Source organism: Geotrypetes seraphini, chromosome 8 (genome assembly GCF_902459505.1).
Source record: "Geotrypetes seraphini chromosome 8, aGeoSer1.1, whole genome shotgun sequence".
Classification (NCBI taxonomy): Eukaryota; Metazoa; Chordata; class Amphibia; order Gymnophiona; family Dermophiidae; genus Geotrypetes; species Geotrypetes seraphini.
In genome coordinates, this window is record NC_047091.1 from 143,176,825 (window position 1) to 143,193,625 (window position 16,801).

Genomic DNA, 16,801 nt, shown 5'->3' on the forward strand with positions numbered 1-16,801 from the left:
GCCGCCACTACTCCTCTCTCGAACCGCACCAGGATCGAGAGAGGAGCTGCGGCGGGGGCTTGAGCATAAGCACCATTGTTGTCCCCCTACCTAGCCGCGAGGCTGCGGCGGCCTTCCTCACCCGGCTCACATTGAATCCAAGTAAACAACCGGGGCTGCCTAAAGAAACAAAGTTTCACGGTGCTTGGCCTGCCAAACAATTCCTGCCGTTGCCGAAATTTGCCCCACTGTTCCTTCCCTTCCTCCATCAGGTACAGTTCAGCTCCGCCTATGTTAAAAGCAGCTGCTTTGAAATTGGAGCCCTGCCGCCACCGTAACGCGTTCCCTCTGCCGCGGTCCCATATGTCAGAGAAGGGGCGGGACCAAGGCAGAGGGGAACGTGCTACGGCAGTGGCAGGCCTCCGATTTCGACGCGGCTCCTTTTAACATTGGTTGATTCACTGCACCTGATGGAGGGAGGGAAGAAAAGGTGGTTGGGCGCTGTTGAGCCCCTCTTTTCTCTCAGACCCTTTCCTAACTGCTCCCTCCTGTCTCAGACCACTGGGGGGAGGTGCCTGTCTTCAGCTGCAGGGATGGATGGAGGGAGGGAAGAAGAAAGAAAGGGCCCTGGCAAGCGAGTTATCAAAAGCCAACCATAGCCTGGGACCCCTACATGATATGAATAATGACCAGACAACAAAAGGTAAGAAAAATAATTTTATTTTCTGTTTTTTGATTACAATATGTCAGATTTGAAATGTGTTTTGAGGGAGGCTGCCGCCGCGGCTTTGGACAGAGGGGTACCATTTTCGTGGGAGCCGGCCTTCGGAGAGGCTTGGGACGCGGGGACGGATGCGGGAGGGGCTGCCACTGCGAAGGGCTTTGGTGGGGGAGCCAGCCAATCTAGATTGCGAGTGTGGGGACGTTGTAAGCACGGATTGGTCAAGGAGCCGCCGCTTCCGAGGCTTTGAAATTGCTCTCCCACCGTCACTCCCTCCCGCCCCGGCTCTGCCTCTGCCCAGGTTCAAAAGCAGGAGAGGCGGTCATCTAGCACCCGTTAATCTAACGGGCTTAAACACTAGTATATATATATATACATATACATATATATATATATATATATATATATATATATATATATAAATAAATTCATGAATGTATGAGTCTAGCACACAGGATTCTGTATAGGAAGGCAGAGGTGAAACTGGAATTAAATTGACCATTTTCTCAGCATTCTGCAAATGAGGCAAATTTTATTTATAATCTGCTTAACAGGCACAGCAATCATCTGATTACTAGGTATTTACTTACAGTCTGTAGTGTATTTCACTGGTGAGGCCTGTATGGTTACATTGTCCGTTTGCTGGGTGGTCGCATTTTCAGTCTGAGCTTTCCGGACTAGTGCTGCAAGAGGATGATCTGGATCCACAACTTTTAAGGGCTGCAGAAATTTTCAGATAGCAGCAATTTTCAGTCACAATATATTTATTGCATGCAAGGTTCTTTAGAACACAATACCATGTGGTGAGTGCAAAGCCTCTATAACAACTGTTGGTGGCAATTCCGGCATCTTCCCAAGCAATTACTGCAGAGAAAATTTCTTTACTGTGCAGTAAACATATTAACAGGTGATAACAACTGCATCAGCACTATTTAAGAGGCTGTAAGTTAGAGCCCAATCATACCTGGGTTCTTCAATTTCTCCTGAGACCAAATTTGCAGCCAAAATTGATTGATCAGTTTCAAGTAAAAAACAAAATGAAATGGCAGTCTTGACAGCCATTTGGATTAGAGTAGTGTATGGGGTAGAACAAGTGGGCTCTGTTCTTGACCCCCAAAGAGGTCACCGGATTTTACTAAGGTAGGCCTGGGGATGGCCTATGGGTGGTTGGGCAAGAAAGACTTATCACAAAAGGTTCAGGTTCAGCCAAAAATGCATAGGCATGTTCAGTCGAAATTCGAACCTTGAGTTCAGTCAGCTTCTACTATAACAGTGGTCGGCAAACCCTGGCTCTTTAGCCACTTGAGTGCGGCTCGCGGCTCTGCTAGCTAGAGCAGGGGTGCCCAACCTGCTTCCCTTTCCTGTAAAGAGGACACTGAAGTGCCGGGCCAACCAACCTTCCCCACCTGATGTCAATTCTGACGTCGGAGAGGAAGTTCCAGGCCAGCCAATCTCTGCCTGACTGGCCTGGAACTTCCTCTCCAACGTTAGAATTTGACGTCGAGTGAGGAATGTCCTTTTTATGGGGAAGGGAACAAAGGAGAACTCAGCACTCGGCGGCGGCCTGTTCCCCGATTGTGGTGGCTTGTGGGAGGGCAGGGAGACAGAAAGAAAGGGAGACAGACAGGCAGAAAGTGGGCATGGAGAGAGAAATAAGGGGGCAGGGAGAAAGAAAGAAAAAGTTGGGGGAGGAAATGAGGTCTGGAGAAGAGGAAGCATACAGGATGCTGAAAGAAGGAAAGACGCACAGTCAGAAGAAGAAAGTGCGATCAGAGACTCATGAAATTACCAGACAACCAAGGTAGGAAAAATGATTTTATTTTCAATTTAGTGATCAAAATTTGTCCATTTTGAGAATTTATATCTGCTGTCTATATTTTGCACTATGGCCCCCTTTTACTAAACCACAATAGCGGTTTTTAGCGCAGGGAGCCTATGAGCATCGAGAGCAGCGCAGGGCATTCAGCGCAGCTTCCTGCGCTAAAAAAAGGTTTAGTAAAAAGGGAGGGGGTATATTTGTCTATTTTTGTATAGTTGTTACTGAGGTGACATTGCATAAAGTCATCTGCCTTGACCTCTTTGAAAACCAGCGGAATATAAATGATAATTAACATTTTCTCTGCATACAGTGCGCTTTGTGTTTTTTTAAATTTTATTGTTGGTAGATCATTTTGACTTGGTCATTTTAAAAGTAGCTCACAAGCCCAAAAAGTGTGGGCACCCCTGAGCTAGAGAATGACACATCACTGATCGGGCATCTCCCTCCCTCCCCCTTATCTTCATGGCGATTTTCTTTTTTTGTCTTCCAGCTGCCCGAGCCGACTTTCTACATGTCGCATGTGGCTGGCGAAACTTCAACTCTAACGCAACCGGAAACAGGAAGTTGCATCAGAGGAGAAGTTTTGGCAGCCACAAGCGACTTGATGAAAGCCGGCTCGAGCAGCTGGAAGACAAAAAAAACAAAAAACAGAAAAGAAAATTGCCGCAAAGGTAAGGGGGAGGGAGGGGAGCTGCTGAAAGACAGCTAGTAATCCTTGTAGGCTTGACTGTGCAGGGAATTATTTTTGTAAAATCATGTTTTGTTATGTGACTGGCATTATTTAGACTTTAATTTCTATGAATGAATAGAATAAAAATGATATAAAATTGCTTGCTTGATTTTATGTGCGTGCGCTTAAGGGAAGTGGAGAGAGAGTGGACTGAGGACACCGAAGGAAAATGGGGAAGAGAAGTGGAGAGTGGGGAGAAGATGCTGAAGGGAAATGGGGAAGAGTGGGGAGAAAACACTGATTTAAAAATTGATAATTGTACAGAAAGCACAGTTACTTACCGTAACAGTTGTTATCCAGGGACAGCAGGCAGCTATTCTCACTAATGGGTGACGTGATCCAACGGAGCCCCGATGCAGACGCCTCACAAGCAGTTTTGCTTGATGAAACTCAAAGTTTTGAGTCACCCGCACCGCGCAAGGGCGAGTGCCTTCCCGCCCAGCACAGGGCGCGTCTCCTCAGTTCAGATAGCTAGCAGAGAAGCCAACCCAGGGGAGGTGGGTGGAAGGTGAGAATAGCTGCCTGCTGTCCCTGGATAACAACTGTTATGGTAAGTAACTGTGCTTTATCCCAGGACACGCAGGCAGGTATTCTCACTAATGGGTGATCTCCAAGCTAACCATAATGGGATGGTGGGAACGTTGGCAACTTAGGAGAATAAATTTTGTAACACTGTTTGGCCAAACTGTCCATCCCGTCTGGAGAAAGCATCCAGACAATATAGAGAGGTGAAGGTATGAACCGAGGACCAAGTGGCAGCTTTACAAATCTCCTCAATCGGTGTCGATCTGAGGAAAGGTACAGAAGCTGCCATTGCTCTGACTTTATGGGCTGTAACTTTACTGTGAAGGGATAATCCAGCCTGGGCATAGCAGAAAGAGATACAAGCCGCCATCCAGTTGGAGATGGTATGCTTAGAGATAGGATGTCCCAACTTGTTCGGATCAAAGGAGATGAAAAGTTGAGGAGCAGTTCTGTGCAGTTTGGTGCGTTCCAGATAGAAAGCCAAAGCACGTTTACAGTCCAGAGTATGAAGAGCTGATTCTCCAGGATGAGAATGAGGCTTTGGAAAAAAACACTGGATTGATTGAGATGAAATTCCAAGACAACTTTAGGAAGGAATTTCGGATGAGTGCGAAGAACCACCTTGTCATGATGGAACACTGTAAAAGGTGGATCCGCAACCAATGCTTGAAGCTCACTAACTTGACGAGCAGAAGTGAGGCCAATGAGAAACACCACTTTCCAAGTGAGATACTTCAGGTGAGCCCTATCAATAGGTTCAAATGGAGGTTTCATATGTTGAGAAAGAACAATATTGAAGTCCCAAACCACTGGAGGCGGTTTGAGAGGAGGATTGACATGGAAAAGTCCTTTCATGAATCTGGAAACCACAGGATGAGCAGAGAGAGGTTTCCCTTGAAGCAGCTGATGGAAAGCAGCAATTGCACTAAGATGGACTCGTATCGATGTAGACTTGAGGCCAGAATGAGAAAGGTGCAAAAGATAGTCCAAAACTGAAGATAAGGAGGAATGTTGAGGCTCCTGATGATGAGAAAAACACCAAGTAGAAAATCTAGTCCATTTTTGGTGATAGCATTATCTAGTAGCAGGCTTCCGTGAAGCTTCCAAAACATCCCTCACAGCTTGCGAAAACTGGAGAGGAATTACGTTGAGAGGAACCAAGCTGTCAGGTGGAGAGACTGCAGGTTGGGATGAAGCAGAGATCCCTGATGCTTTGTAAGCAGCGATGGAAACACTGGTAGAAGGAAGGGCTCCCTGCTGCTGAGTTGAAATAGAAGGGAGTACCAAGGTTGCCTGGGCCACCGAGGAGCAATCAGAATCATGGTGGCATGGTCGGACTTCAGCTTGACCAGAGTCTTTTGAATGAGAGGAAACGCATACAGAAAGAAATTCGTCCAGTCCAGAAGAAAAGCATCTGCCTCGAGGCGATGAGGAGTGTAGATCCTGGAGCAGAACTGAAGCAGCTTGAAGTTGTGGGGGGCTGCGAAGAGGTCTATCTGAGGCATTCCCCACAGAGAGAAGATGTGATGAAGGGGTGTGGAATGGAGAGTCATAGAAATAGACGGCAGATAAGGGCCCAAGGCCCATCTAGTCTGCCCATCTTAATGTCCCTCCCCTACCTTTGCCCTGTGAATAGATCCCATGTGCCGATCCCATTTGGCCTTAAAATCAGGCACGCTGCTGGCCTCAATCACCTGTAGTGGAAGACTATTCCAGCGATCAACCACTCTTTCGGTGAAAAAGAATTTCCTGGTGTCACCTCGTAGTTTCCCGCCCCTGATTTTCAACGGATGCCCTCTTGTTGTCGTGGGACCCTTGAAAAAGAAGATATCTTCCTCCGCCTCGATGCGGCCCGTAAGATACTTGAACGTCTCGATCATGTCCCCCCTCTCTCTGCACTCCTCGAGCGAGTATAGCTGTAATTTGTCAAGCCGTTTTTCGTATGGTAGATCCTTGAGTCCTGAGACCATCCGGGTGGCCATTCTTTGCACCGACTCCAGTCTCAGCACATCCTTGCGATAATGCGGCCTCCAGAATTGCACACAGTATTCCAGGTGGGGCCTCACCATGGATCTATACAATGGCATAATGACTTCCGCCTTACGACTGACGAAACCCCTTCGTATGCAGCCCATGATTTGTCTTGCCTTGGACGAAGCCTGCTCCACTTGATTGGCAGACTTCATGTCCTCACTGACGATTACCCCCAAGTCTCGTTCTGCTACCGTTTTTGCTAGGATCTCGCCATTAAGGGTATAAGACTTGCATGGATTCTGGCTGCCCAGGTGCATAACTTTGCATTTTTTGGCATTGAAGTTGAGTTGCCATGTCCTAGACCATCGCTCCAGTAGGAGTAGGTCGTGCATCATGTTGTCGGGCACTGAATCTTCGTCTGTTGTGCATTTGCCCACTACATTACTAAGTTTGGCGTCATCGGCGAATAATGTTATTTTACCTCGAAGCCCTTCTGCCAAGTCTCTTATAAAGATGTTGAATAGGATTGGGCCCAAGACTGAGCCCTGTGGTACTCCACTAATCACCTCCGTCATTTCGGAGGGGGTGCCGTTCACCTTTGGAGCCTACCTCCAAGCCAGCTCCCAACCCATTTCGTCAATGTGTTACCTAATCCTATAGAACTCATCTTGCTCAGTAACCTGCGGTGTGGTACGCTATCGAATGCTTTGCTAAAGTCCAGGTACACGATGTCCAGGGACTCCCCAATATCCAGCTTCCCCGTTACCCAGTCAAAGAAGCTGATCAGGTTGGATTGGCAGGATCTCCCCTTAGTAAATCCATGTTGTCGGGGATCCCGTAGATTCTCCTCATCCAGGATCTTATCTAATTGGTGTTTGATTAGAGTTTCCATTAGTTTGCTCACTATCGATGTTAGACTCACTGGTCTGTAGTTTGCTGTCTCCATCTTTGAGCCTTTCTTGTGGAGTGGAATGACGTTAGCCGTCCTCCAGTCCACCGGGACGCTGCCTGTACTAAGGGAGAGGTTGAAGAGCGCGGACAGTGGCTCCGCCAAGACATCACTCAGCTCCCTAAGCACCCTGGGGTGCAGGTTGTCCGGCCCCATTGCTTTGTTAACCTTGAGCTTTGACAGCTCACCGTAGACACTGCTGGGCGTAAACTCAAAGTTACTAAACGGGTCAACTGAGCCAACCCTTGTCTGTAGCTGAGGGCCGAGCCCTGGCGCTTCTCGGGTGAAGACTGAGCAGAAGTATTCATTTAATAGTTGGGCTTTTTCCGAATCCTTTTCCACATAGTCTCCGTCTGGTTTCCTAAGACGTACAATCCCGCCTGAGTTTTTTCTTCTATCACTGATATACCTGAAGAAGGATTTATCTCCCTTCTGGATGTTCTTTGCTAGAGACTCCTCCATGAGGAATTTAGCCTCCCTGACTGCTGTTTTGACGGCTTTTGATTTGGCCAGGTAGTCTGCTCTAGAGTCCTGCTTCCCTGATTGTTTGTAAGAGATGAATGCTTTTTTCTTCTCCTTGATCAGGTCTGAGATCTCCGCAGTAAACCACTGTGGCTTATTGTTCCTTCGCCGTTTACTTACTGATTTTACATAGCGGTTTGTTGCTTCTTGTATGGTTGCTTTCAAAGTCGACCACATGTCTTCCACGTTATCGGTTTCTTCTTGGCTTTGTAGCGCCTGGTGAACGAAGTCTCCCATTTCTTTGAAATTTGTGTCCTTGAATTTGAGGACTTTGGTTAGTGTAGTAGATTTAGTGAAACCTTTCCTGATATTGAACCATACCATGTTGTGGTCACTGGAGGCCAATGTGTCGCCCACCGAGACCTCTGTGACACTTTCTCCATTGGTAAGTATTGGTAAGTCCATTCGTGAGGTTGGAGAAGACGACTCAAGTTGTCTGCTAAGGCATTATCCGCCCCCTGAATGTAGACAGCTTTGAGGAAAGTATTGTGGCGAATTGCCCAATCCCAAACTTTCAGAGCTTCCTGACAGAGGGAAGCAGATCCCGTGCCTCCCTGTTTGTTGACATAATACATTGCAACTTGATTGTCCGTGCGAATGAGGACTACACGGTCGTGAAGCAGATGCTGAAAAGCATTGAGAGCATTGAAAATTGCCCTGAGTTCCAGGAGATTGATGTGACATTGACGATCCATACTGGTCCAATAGCCTTGAGTACGGAGACCATCTAGATGAGCCCCCCAAGCGTAAGTTGAAGAATCGGTCGTGAGAACCTTCTGATGGGGGGGGCGTGTGAAACAGTAAGCCTCTGGATAGATTGGAAGAGAGCATCCACCAGCGAAGAGACTGTGTCAGAGCAGGAGTGACCTGGATGTGTCGAGTCAGAGGGTCGGAAACCTGCAACCATTGAGATGCCAGGGTCCACTGAGGAATTCTGAGGTGAAGTCTGGCAAAAGGAGTCACATGTACTGTAGAAGCCATGTGACCCAGAAGAACCATCATGTGTCTCGCAGAGATGGTCAGGCGAGAAGACACCGAATGACAAAGATGGAGAAGAGCTTCCAGAAGTTGTTGAGGAAGGAACGCTCTGAGTTGGACAGTATCCAGAACAGCTCCGATGAATGGAAGAGTCTGAGAAGGCTGGAGATGGGATTTCGGAAAGTTGATTTCGAATCCCAGACTCTGCAGGAACCAGATAGTTTGCTGGGTCGCTAGGACGACTCCTTGAGACGTGGAATCCTTGATGAGCCAGTCGTCCAGGTAGGGAAACACCTGAAGACCATGGATCCTGAGCGCTGCGGCCACTACAACCAGACATTTGGTGAAGACTCTGGGTGACGATGCCAGACCGAAAGGGAGCACTCGGTATTGAAGATGAAGATGTCTCACCCGAAATCTGAGGTATTGACGGGAGGCCAGATAGATGGGAATGAGATCCAGAGAGCATAACCAGTCGTTCTACTCAAGGAGGGGACACAGAGATGCTAGGGTCAACATGCAAAACTTTTCTTTGACCATTTGTTGAGCACTCTGAGATCCAGAATAGGACGCAGATCGCCCATCTTTTTCGGAACAAGGAAGTACCGGGAGTAAAAACCCTTGCTCTGTTGAGCCAGAGGAACTGGCTTGACAGCCCGGAGCTGGAGCAAAGCCTGAGCTTCCTGAAGAAGAAGGGCGGTTTGGGCAGAGGAGGAAGGATACTCTCTTGGAGGATGTTCCGGAGGATCTTGATGGAACTGAAGAGTGTATCCTTCCCTTATGATGGAAAGGACCCAGAGGTCGGTGGTAATAGTCGTCCATCAATCGTAAAAATGATGGAGACGACCTCCGATAGGGGGAAAAATGGGGAAGGGCAGAACGACGGACGTTATGCTCTCCATGAGACAGTCAAAAAGGCTGAGGAGTCTTGGGGACAGCAGGTGGCTGAGGCTTTTGCTGTTGTTTCTGCGGATGCTGCCTCTTAACAGGCTGAAGGATGGTAGGAGCCTGTTTAGGTGGGAAACGCCGCTGGTAGATCAAAGGCGGGCGTGAGGGACGAGAAGGAGCTGGCTTGGGCTTCGGATGGAGAATCGATTGAAAGGACTTCTCGTGGTCCGAAAGCTTCTTGGTCGCCGCCTCGATGGACTAGTCGAAGAGGTCAGTACCAGCACACGAGACATTAGCCAGCCTATCCTGCAGATTGTGGTCCATATCAATTGTCCGGAGCCACGCAAGCCTTCGCATGGTTACCGAGCAAGCCGTAGCCCGAGCAGATAACTCAAAGGCATCGTACGAGGATTGCATCAGCTTCAAACAGAGTTGGGACAATGAGGCGAGGACTTCTTGGAACTCAAAGTGGGCCCAAAGATCCAAATAGGCCATGAACTTAGGAAGGACGGACAGGAAAAACTCAAAGTATATAATAAAATGGAAATTGTAGTTGAGCACTCTAGATGTCATCATAGAGTTCTGGTAAATACGCCTGCCAAATCTGTCCATTGTCTTGCCCTCCCTGCCAGGTGAAACAGTGGCATATACCTGGGAGGGGTGAGACCGCTTCAATGAAGACTCCACCAACAGGGATTGATGAGAGAGCTGGGCACCGTCAAATCCCTTATGATGAATCGTACGGTACCTGGCATCCAATTTGCCCGGAACAGCGGGGATGGAATAGGGAGTCTCCAGACAGCGGACAAAGGTCTGATCCAGCAGCTTGAGGGATTCAGCAAGAGGTTGAGGGAGATGCATTGTCTCGAGATACTCCTTTCAGAATTTGGACCCTGTGTCCAGTTGGATATCCAAATCAGCTGCCATCTGACGGAAAAATGAAGAGAACGACAGCTGGTCAGCCAAAGCAGGACCTCGAGATGGGCTTGAGGAAGTCGAGGCCTCCTGATCCAATGAGGACAGGGATCTAGGTGGGGGAAAGGATCTCATCGTTTCCTCGAGCTCCGGCATAGGAGGAGGTGAAGTAGCCGGTGGTGAATACTGAAGAAAAGGCTGCTTCCGATGAGGCGAGGCATGCCTGGATGAATGCCTCGAAAAATGCCTCGATCGATGATGCAAGCTATGCCTGGAAGCAGGCCTCGATAGACGAGGCGAGTGTGTCTTTGCTGAGGCCCCCAGAGAGTGGATGGGGCTAGAAGCGGTGGATCGAAGCAGAGGAGGATGGCTGGAAGCATCTCGAGGCACTCGCAAAGGCTCGAGCCCTTGCATCGAGTGGATAGGTTCCAATGGAGGCACTTGCAAAGAATCTACTCCTTGCATCGAGTGAATCGGTTCCAATGGAGGCATGTGCAAAGACTCTGCTCCTTGCGATGCATGCATTGATGCCAGACCAGACACTCGCAGAGACTCTGCTCCCTGTAGAGAGTGTGCATACTGCTGAGGCACCGGAGGAGGCTCGACCTCGCGGGAGACCTCCGCGTGCCCAGGCTGGATTTGAGAGAGAAGCTTCGGCTCCATTGTGGTAAAGAGCTGGATGAATTGCTTCTCAAGCAAGGTCTGGAACGAAGCCGGCAAGGATGGATCTGCGTCTCCAATGGGACCACCTACATGGGCTTCGTGCTCCCTCGAGGCAGTGTGAGAGTGCTTGGACTTAGAAGCCTTGAGCATTTTGAGCACTACCAGGGGAATGGGCTGCTGCGCAATCTGATCTGAGGAGACAGAGGAAGGCACCGCAGCCTGTGTCGAAGACTGAGCCGGGACAAATGAAATAGGTTTGATGAGGCTCGGAGTAGAAGATGTGGAAGCCTGGGGAGCCTCGGGAGAGGCCGATGGTGAAGGGCCCTTCGATGATGAAAGCTCCCTCGAAGACTCCATGCTGAACAGCGACTCCCACAAGATGCAACGACGCTTGAAAGCAAGGGCTGTAAGTGTTGAGCAAGGCCGACACGATTTTGGGAGGTGTTGAGGCCCGAGACACCGAAGACAGCGTCGATGAGGGTCCATCAGTGAAATCGCGCGCTGGCACTTCGAACACTTTTTAAAACCGGTAGCAAGACGGGACATAGGCCGGAAAAGCTCCGCCGCGAGATCGAAGTCGCGGGGCTGTGACACGTGGCCTGCCCGGCCGAACGGATGGAAGAAATTTTTATTTTTTTTTAAACAATAAAACACGATGAAAATCAGAGATTATGAGAAAATAAACCCAAAACCGCGGACTTAGAAGGCACAAGTGAAGAAAACTTTGCGTAGAGTCGAAGACGGACTTCTCGGCTCCGCGGAAAAGTAAGAACTGAGGAGACGCGCCCTGTGCTGGGCGGGAAGGCACTCGCGCATGCGCGGTGCAGGCGACTTGAAACTTCGAGTTTCATCAAGCAAGACTGCTTGTGAGGCGTCCGCATCGGGGCTCCGTTGGATCACGTCACCCATTAGTTAGAATACCTGCCTGCTTGTCCTGGGATAATATTGTTTCTTTTTATACTTTAATAAGTTCAGTATAAAACTATTTGAAGCTTGTGTGGATGGGATCAGATGGTTTGCGGGGGCGGGGACAATTTTTTTCCCCATGTTATTCTCTAGGCTTTGCCACGAATCGATTTTGACTACATGCGAGTGAGCGGGGTGTCATTAAATATGTGTTTTGTCATATTTATATTTTAATGTAAAAAATATTTTTGTCAATAAATAAGATTATTATTATTATGTTATCTGGTTTTATTGAATGTTAGTAGCTAGTTTAAAACAACTCCTAAAAACTTGGTTCTTGAAAATAAATTTGGCTCTGAAAAGAAATCATAATCGTTGTTCAAGATTTATTAATATTTGATGTATCGCTGAATCTGTTTACAAAGCGATGTACACAAGTAAAAAGAGATAAAATTATAGAGATACCAATTAAAAATTCGTTAACATCAAATTTAAGACAAGACAAACTCAAACTGGGGAGGGAAGAAGGGCAAAGGTTACATCTGTTATATCGAAAAAACATATATGGAAAAAACATAAGGAAACGGGAGTAGATAAAAAATTAAAAAATAAAAATATTAATATTGAATATTAAAAGCATCTTTAAAAAGGTGCGTTTTTAAGGATTTTTTAAAAGAAAGAAGATCTTTTCCATTTGTAATATATTGTGGTAGAGTTCCACCATTGTGGGCCCATAACAGAAAACATGTCTGCTCTTCTTGTACCTATTGTTTTAAGGGAGGGTATAGCTAGTAAATTTTGAGAGGATGATCTTTGGCTCTTTTGACTAATGAGTTTGCCTACCACTGTATTATAAGTACATTCTAACTTTCTGAAGCAGTGACTGCATGTAGTAAGTTTCCATATACAGTCAAACTTCGGGTTGCGAGTAATGCGGTTTGTGAGTGTTTTGCAAGATGAGCAAAACATTTTTGCAAATCGTGACTTGCAAACCGAACGTTGACTCAATTTGCGAATCCCCCACCCGTCAACCAGCATCGCCCCCCCCCCGCTAACCAGCATTGCCCCCCCTCACGAACGCCCGCCCAAACGAAGCCTTACCCCCATCTGGCACCGGCACGCAGAACCAATCCACAGGAAGTGCCGGTGCCCAAAGATCCTGCCTCTTGCTGGACTGAGCCTTGAGCATCTGCGCATGCTCAAGGCCTTCTGGCTCTCGTTCTCTCCGAGAATCTCAGAGAGAGGCGGGAGCCAGAAGGCCTTGAGTATATGCAGATGCTCAAGGCCCAGTCCAGCAAGAGGCAGGATCTTCAGGCACCTCCTGTGGGTTGGTGCTGCGTGCTAGTGCCAGATGGGGGTAAGGCTTCAGTTTAGGCGCGAGGGCATTCGCGAGGGGGGGGCGATGCTGGTTCGCCCCCCTCGCGATGCTGGGGGGGGGGGCGATGCCGGTTCACTGGGGGGATGTGGGAGCGCACCAGTGGCCTCAGGGAGTCTTTTGGGGATGGGGGTGGGGTGGGGAGGAGCAGCGCCTGTGGCCGCGGTGGGGGGGGGAGGTGGAACCAATCAAGCAAATTTCCCTTACTTCCTATGGGGAAATTCGCTTTGATATACGAGTAATTTGGTTTATGAGCATGCTTCTGGAACGAATTATGCTCGTAAACCAAGGTTCCACTGTACTAACTACAGCCATTCTCTTATATTTGGTTACTACATGAATTAGTGTGTGCTCTTATACAAGCACATTAACAGTTAGTGCACACTAATTCATGCTGTAACATACTCCAGCAGTGGAAAAAAAAAGACAAAACAAAATACACACAGATACAAATCATCATCAGGGCTGGAGAGTCACTTAATGGGCAGGAACACAGGGCGGGCAGGATTTTGTCATTTATTAACAGATTCTGCTACAACAATGTTTTCAAATACAGGTTACACTTCCCCATCCGTGGATTCGGTTATTCATGATTTTAAAACAAACAAAAAAAAATAAATTTAATTTTTCAGGCTATTTTAAGCCCTGTAAGCACCCCCTTAAGCCTTACCTGATGGTCTAGCGGGTTTTCGGGGCAGGAGCGATCTTCCCACACTCCTGCCCCATGCAGATCGCTCATAGGAAATGGCTGCCTTGAGCTTCCGTCGTAGTCTCAAGAGACTACGGGAGCTCAAGGCAGCCATTTCCTATGAGCGATCTGTATGGGGCAGGAGCGTGGGAAGATCGCTCCTGCCCCGAAAAACCACTAGACCATCAGATAAGGCTTAAGGGGAGAGCTTACAGGGCTTAAAATAGCAGGGGGAAGTGGGAGTTAGGGGCAGAACCAGCCCAAATATTATTTGCAGTTTTTTTTTATATTCGCGGGCCGATTCTGCCCCTAACCCTCGTGGATACGGAGGGAGAAGTGTAATTACATTATACAAATTAAAAGGATTTTTCACAAATACTTTCAGAAAGAAACAAATACAGCAACGTATGAATTTAAAACCAGTTACATAGGTGCTAGGTCTCTGGATGCAATGGGTGATTCAAAACACCAATATTTAGCAAACTTTCACCACTGCCAGGAAAGGATGATTTGAGTTGCATTTAACATCATAAGTATTCAAAGAAAGCGTCTATGACCACTTATGCGGTCAGCTGGACCTCAAGAAAATGCCAGTGACCATGGAATCCCCCACTAAGCTGATATACAAGAACCGAAGAGGCTTTGCTTCAGCTGACAGCATTTTCTCCGAGGCTAATTAATTTCCTAAACAGATCATCACTTTTAACTGTATTGCCCTGTAAAATTAATAACTGGACTGCTTAAAAATTAAACAGTGAAAATTTAATACACCAGGGCCCTGATTCAACAAAGGGCGCTTAAGTCCCAGCTATCACTGAGTGGATATTAGACTCCAAACTAAGTGGTTAATGAGCCATTTAAGGGTCTCAACAAGCGATAATTGGCACATGGACGTCACTTCACAATTTCATGGACGCCCATTGGGTAAACTCACGCCTAACGGAATAGGTGTGCACGTGGAATAGGCATGGTCAAGGCGTGGCTTCAATATGAGCATCGATTCATTTGCATAACCCTGAGCAACCAAGGGTGTCCATCTCATGCCTACATTATAGACAATTGAAAACCAGGTCTACTTTTGACCAGAGTTTTATGAACGGAACTTAGGCACAGTTTGGACGTGCTTAATGCAATCTACTAAATAGCTCTCTGGGTTTTTATTTTTGCTTTATTAAGCTCAAAATACATTTAATAAGGCATAACATAAACAGGGCACATCAAAACAGATATATTGCATGCAGAACCTTCTATTTTTGTAAACAGCCATCAATGTTGTTTGCTAATTAGAGGAAAAGATCCATTAACTGAAGCACAGCACATGATAAACACAGCTTTATGTTTCTTGCTAAATGAACAGTGCTCCAATCAGCTCATTCTTGAAAGCAAAAAAAGCACATGAAAAAAAAATAGATTGCATACATAACTTCATTTGCAAAAGCTTAAAAACTGGGGGGAAAAAACCCCACCAGATACAAACCTTAAAATGGCTTCTATTTCATTGCAAATGGAGGTGAGCAGCTGCACAATGCTGACCTCATTTTGAGATAATCAAGGTGCACCTGCAAGGTAGAATGCCACAATTAAAATATGTGCTGGGATTTGAACCTATGACCTCTAGAAGATAAGAAAAGGGCTTTACCTATTGAGCCACAGCAGCTTCCACTAAAGCACAGTTACTTACCGTAACAGGTGTTATACAGGAACAGCAGGGAGCTATTCTCATATATGGGTGACTTCATCCACGGAGCCCGGATGCAGACAGCTTCGCAGGCAGACTTGCTTGTAGAACATTAGAAAGTTTGCGACTGCCGCACCACACATGCGCAAGTGCCTTCCCGCCCAGTGCAGGGCACGCGTCTCCTCAGTTCAGATAGCTAGCAGAGAAGCCAACTTAGGGAGGTGGGTGGGTTGTGAGAATAGATGCCTGTTGTCCCTGGATAACACCTGTTACAGTAAGTTACTGTGCTTTATCCCAAGACAAGCAGGCAGCCTATCCTCACATATGGGTGACCTCCAAGCTAACCAAAATGGGATGGTGTTAAGTGTTGGAAATTTAGGGAATAAATTTTGTAAAACTGCCTGGCCAAAATGACCACCCCATCTGGAAAAAGAATCCAGCCAATAATGAGAAGTGAATGTATGAACTGAGGACCAAGTGGTAGCTTTGCAGATTTCCTCAATGAGAGCAGATCTGAGGAAAGCCATTGATGCCGCCATGGCTGACTTTGTGGGCTGTGACTCGACTCTGTAGATGCAGTCCAGCCTGAGCATAGCAGAAAGAGATGCAAGCAGCTAACCAGTTGGAGATGGTGCGCTTGGAAATCAGATGTCCCAACTTGTTTGGATTGAAGGAGATGAAAAGTTGAGGAGCAGATTTATGTGGTTGAGTGCGTTGCAAGCAGAAAGCCAAAGCACGCTTACAGTCCAAAGTATGAAGAGCTGTTTCTCCAGGATGAGAATGAAGCTTTGGAAAAAACACTGGAAGTACAATGGATTGATTGAGATGAAATTCTGAAACCACTTTAGGTAAGAATTTAGGTTGCGTACGGAGGACTACCTTGTCATGATGGAATACTGTGAAAGGTGGGTCTGCAACTAAAGCTTGTAGCTCGCTGACCCTGCAAGCAGATGTGAGAGCAATGAGAAAAACCACTTTCCAAATGAGATATTTAAGATGAGCCGAATCCACTGGTTAAAAAGTAGGCTTCATCAATTGAGCAAGGACAACTTTGAGATCCCAAACCACTGGAGAAGGTTTGAGAGGTGGTTTGACATTGAAAAGACCTTTAATAAATCTGGATACCACCAGATGAGCAGAAAGGGGTTTCCCTTCGATAGTCTGATGAAAAGCAGCAATCACACTGAGATGGACTCGAACGGATGTGGATTTGAGGCCTGATTGAGACAAATGGACAGGTAATCCAAAATTGAAGACAAGGATGTAGAATTAAGGCTTCTTGTGATGAATGGTGCACCAAACAAAAAATCTAGTCCATTTCTGATTGCAGCATTATCTAGTGGTAGGTTTCCTAGAAGCCTCTAAAATGTCCTGTACAGATTGAGAAAACTGTAGAGTGGCAGTTAAGTTGCGAGGTACCAAGCTGTCAGGTGTAGAGACTGCAGGTTGGGATGAAGTAGAGACTCCTGACTCTGTGTAAGCAGAGAGGGA

General features: G+C 47.1%; 1 protein-coding gene across 3 annotated transcripts in view; it reads right to left on the reverse strand.

The window, feature by feature from the left end:
- The window catches only part of SFSWAP (splicing factor SWAP), a 292,952-nt gene that overhangs the window by 224,712 nt on the left and 51,439 nt on the right, over positions 1-16,801 (reverse strand). For all 3 annotated transcript variants that reach the window (XM_033954220.1, XM_033954221.1, XM_033954222.1), the window contains one exon: positions 1,291-1,420. In XM_033954220.1, coding sequence (XP_033810111.1) covers positions 1,291-1,420 — 130 coding nt within the window. The remainder of the gene's footprint in view (positions 1-1,290; positions 1,421-16,801) is intronic.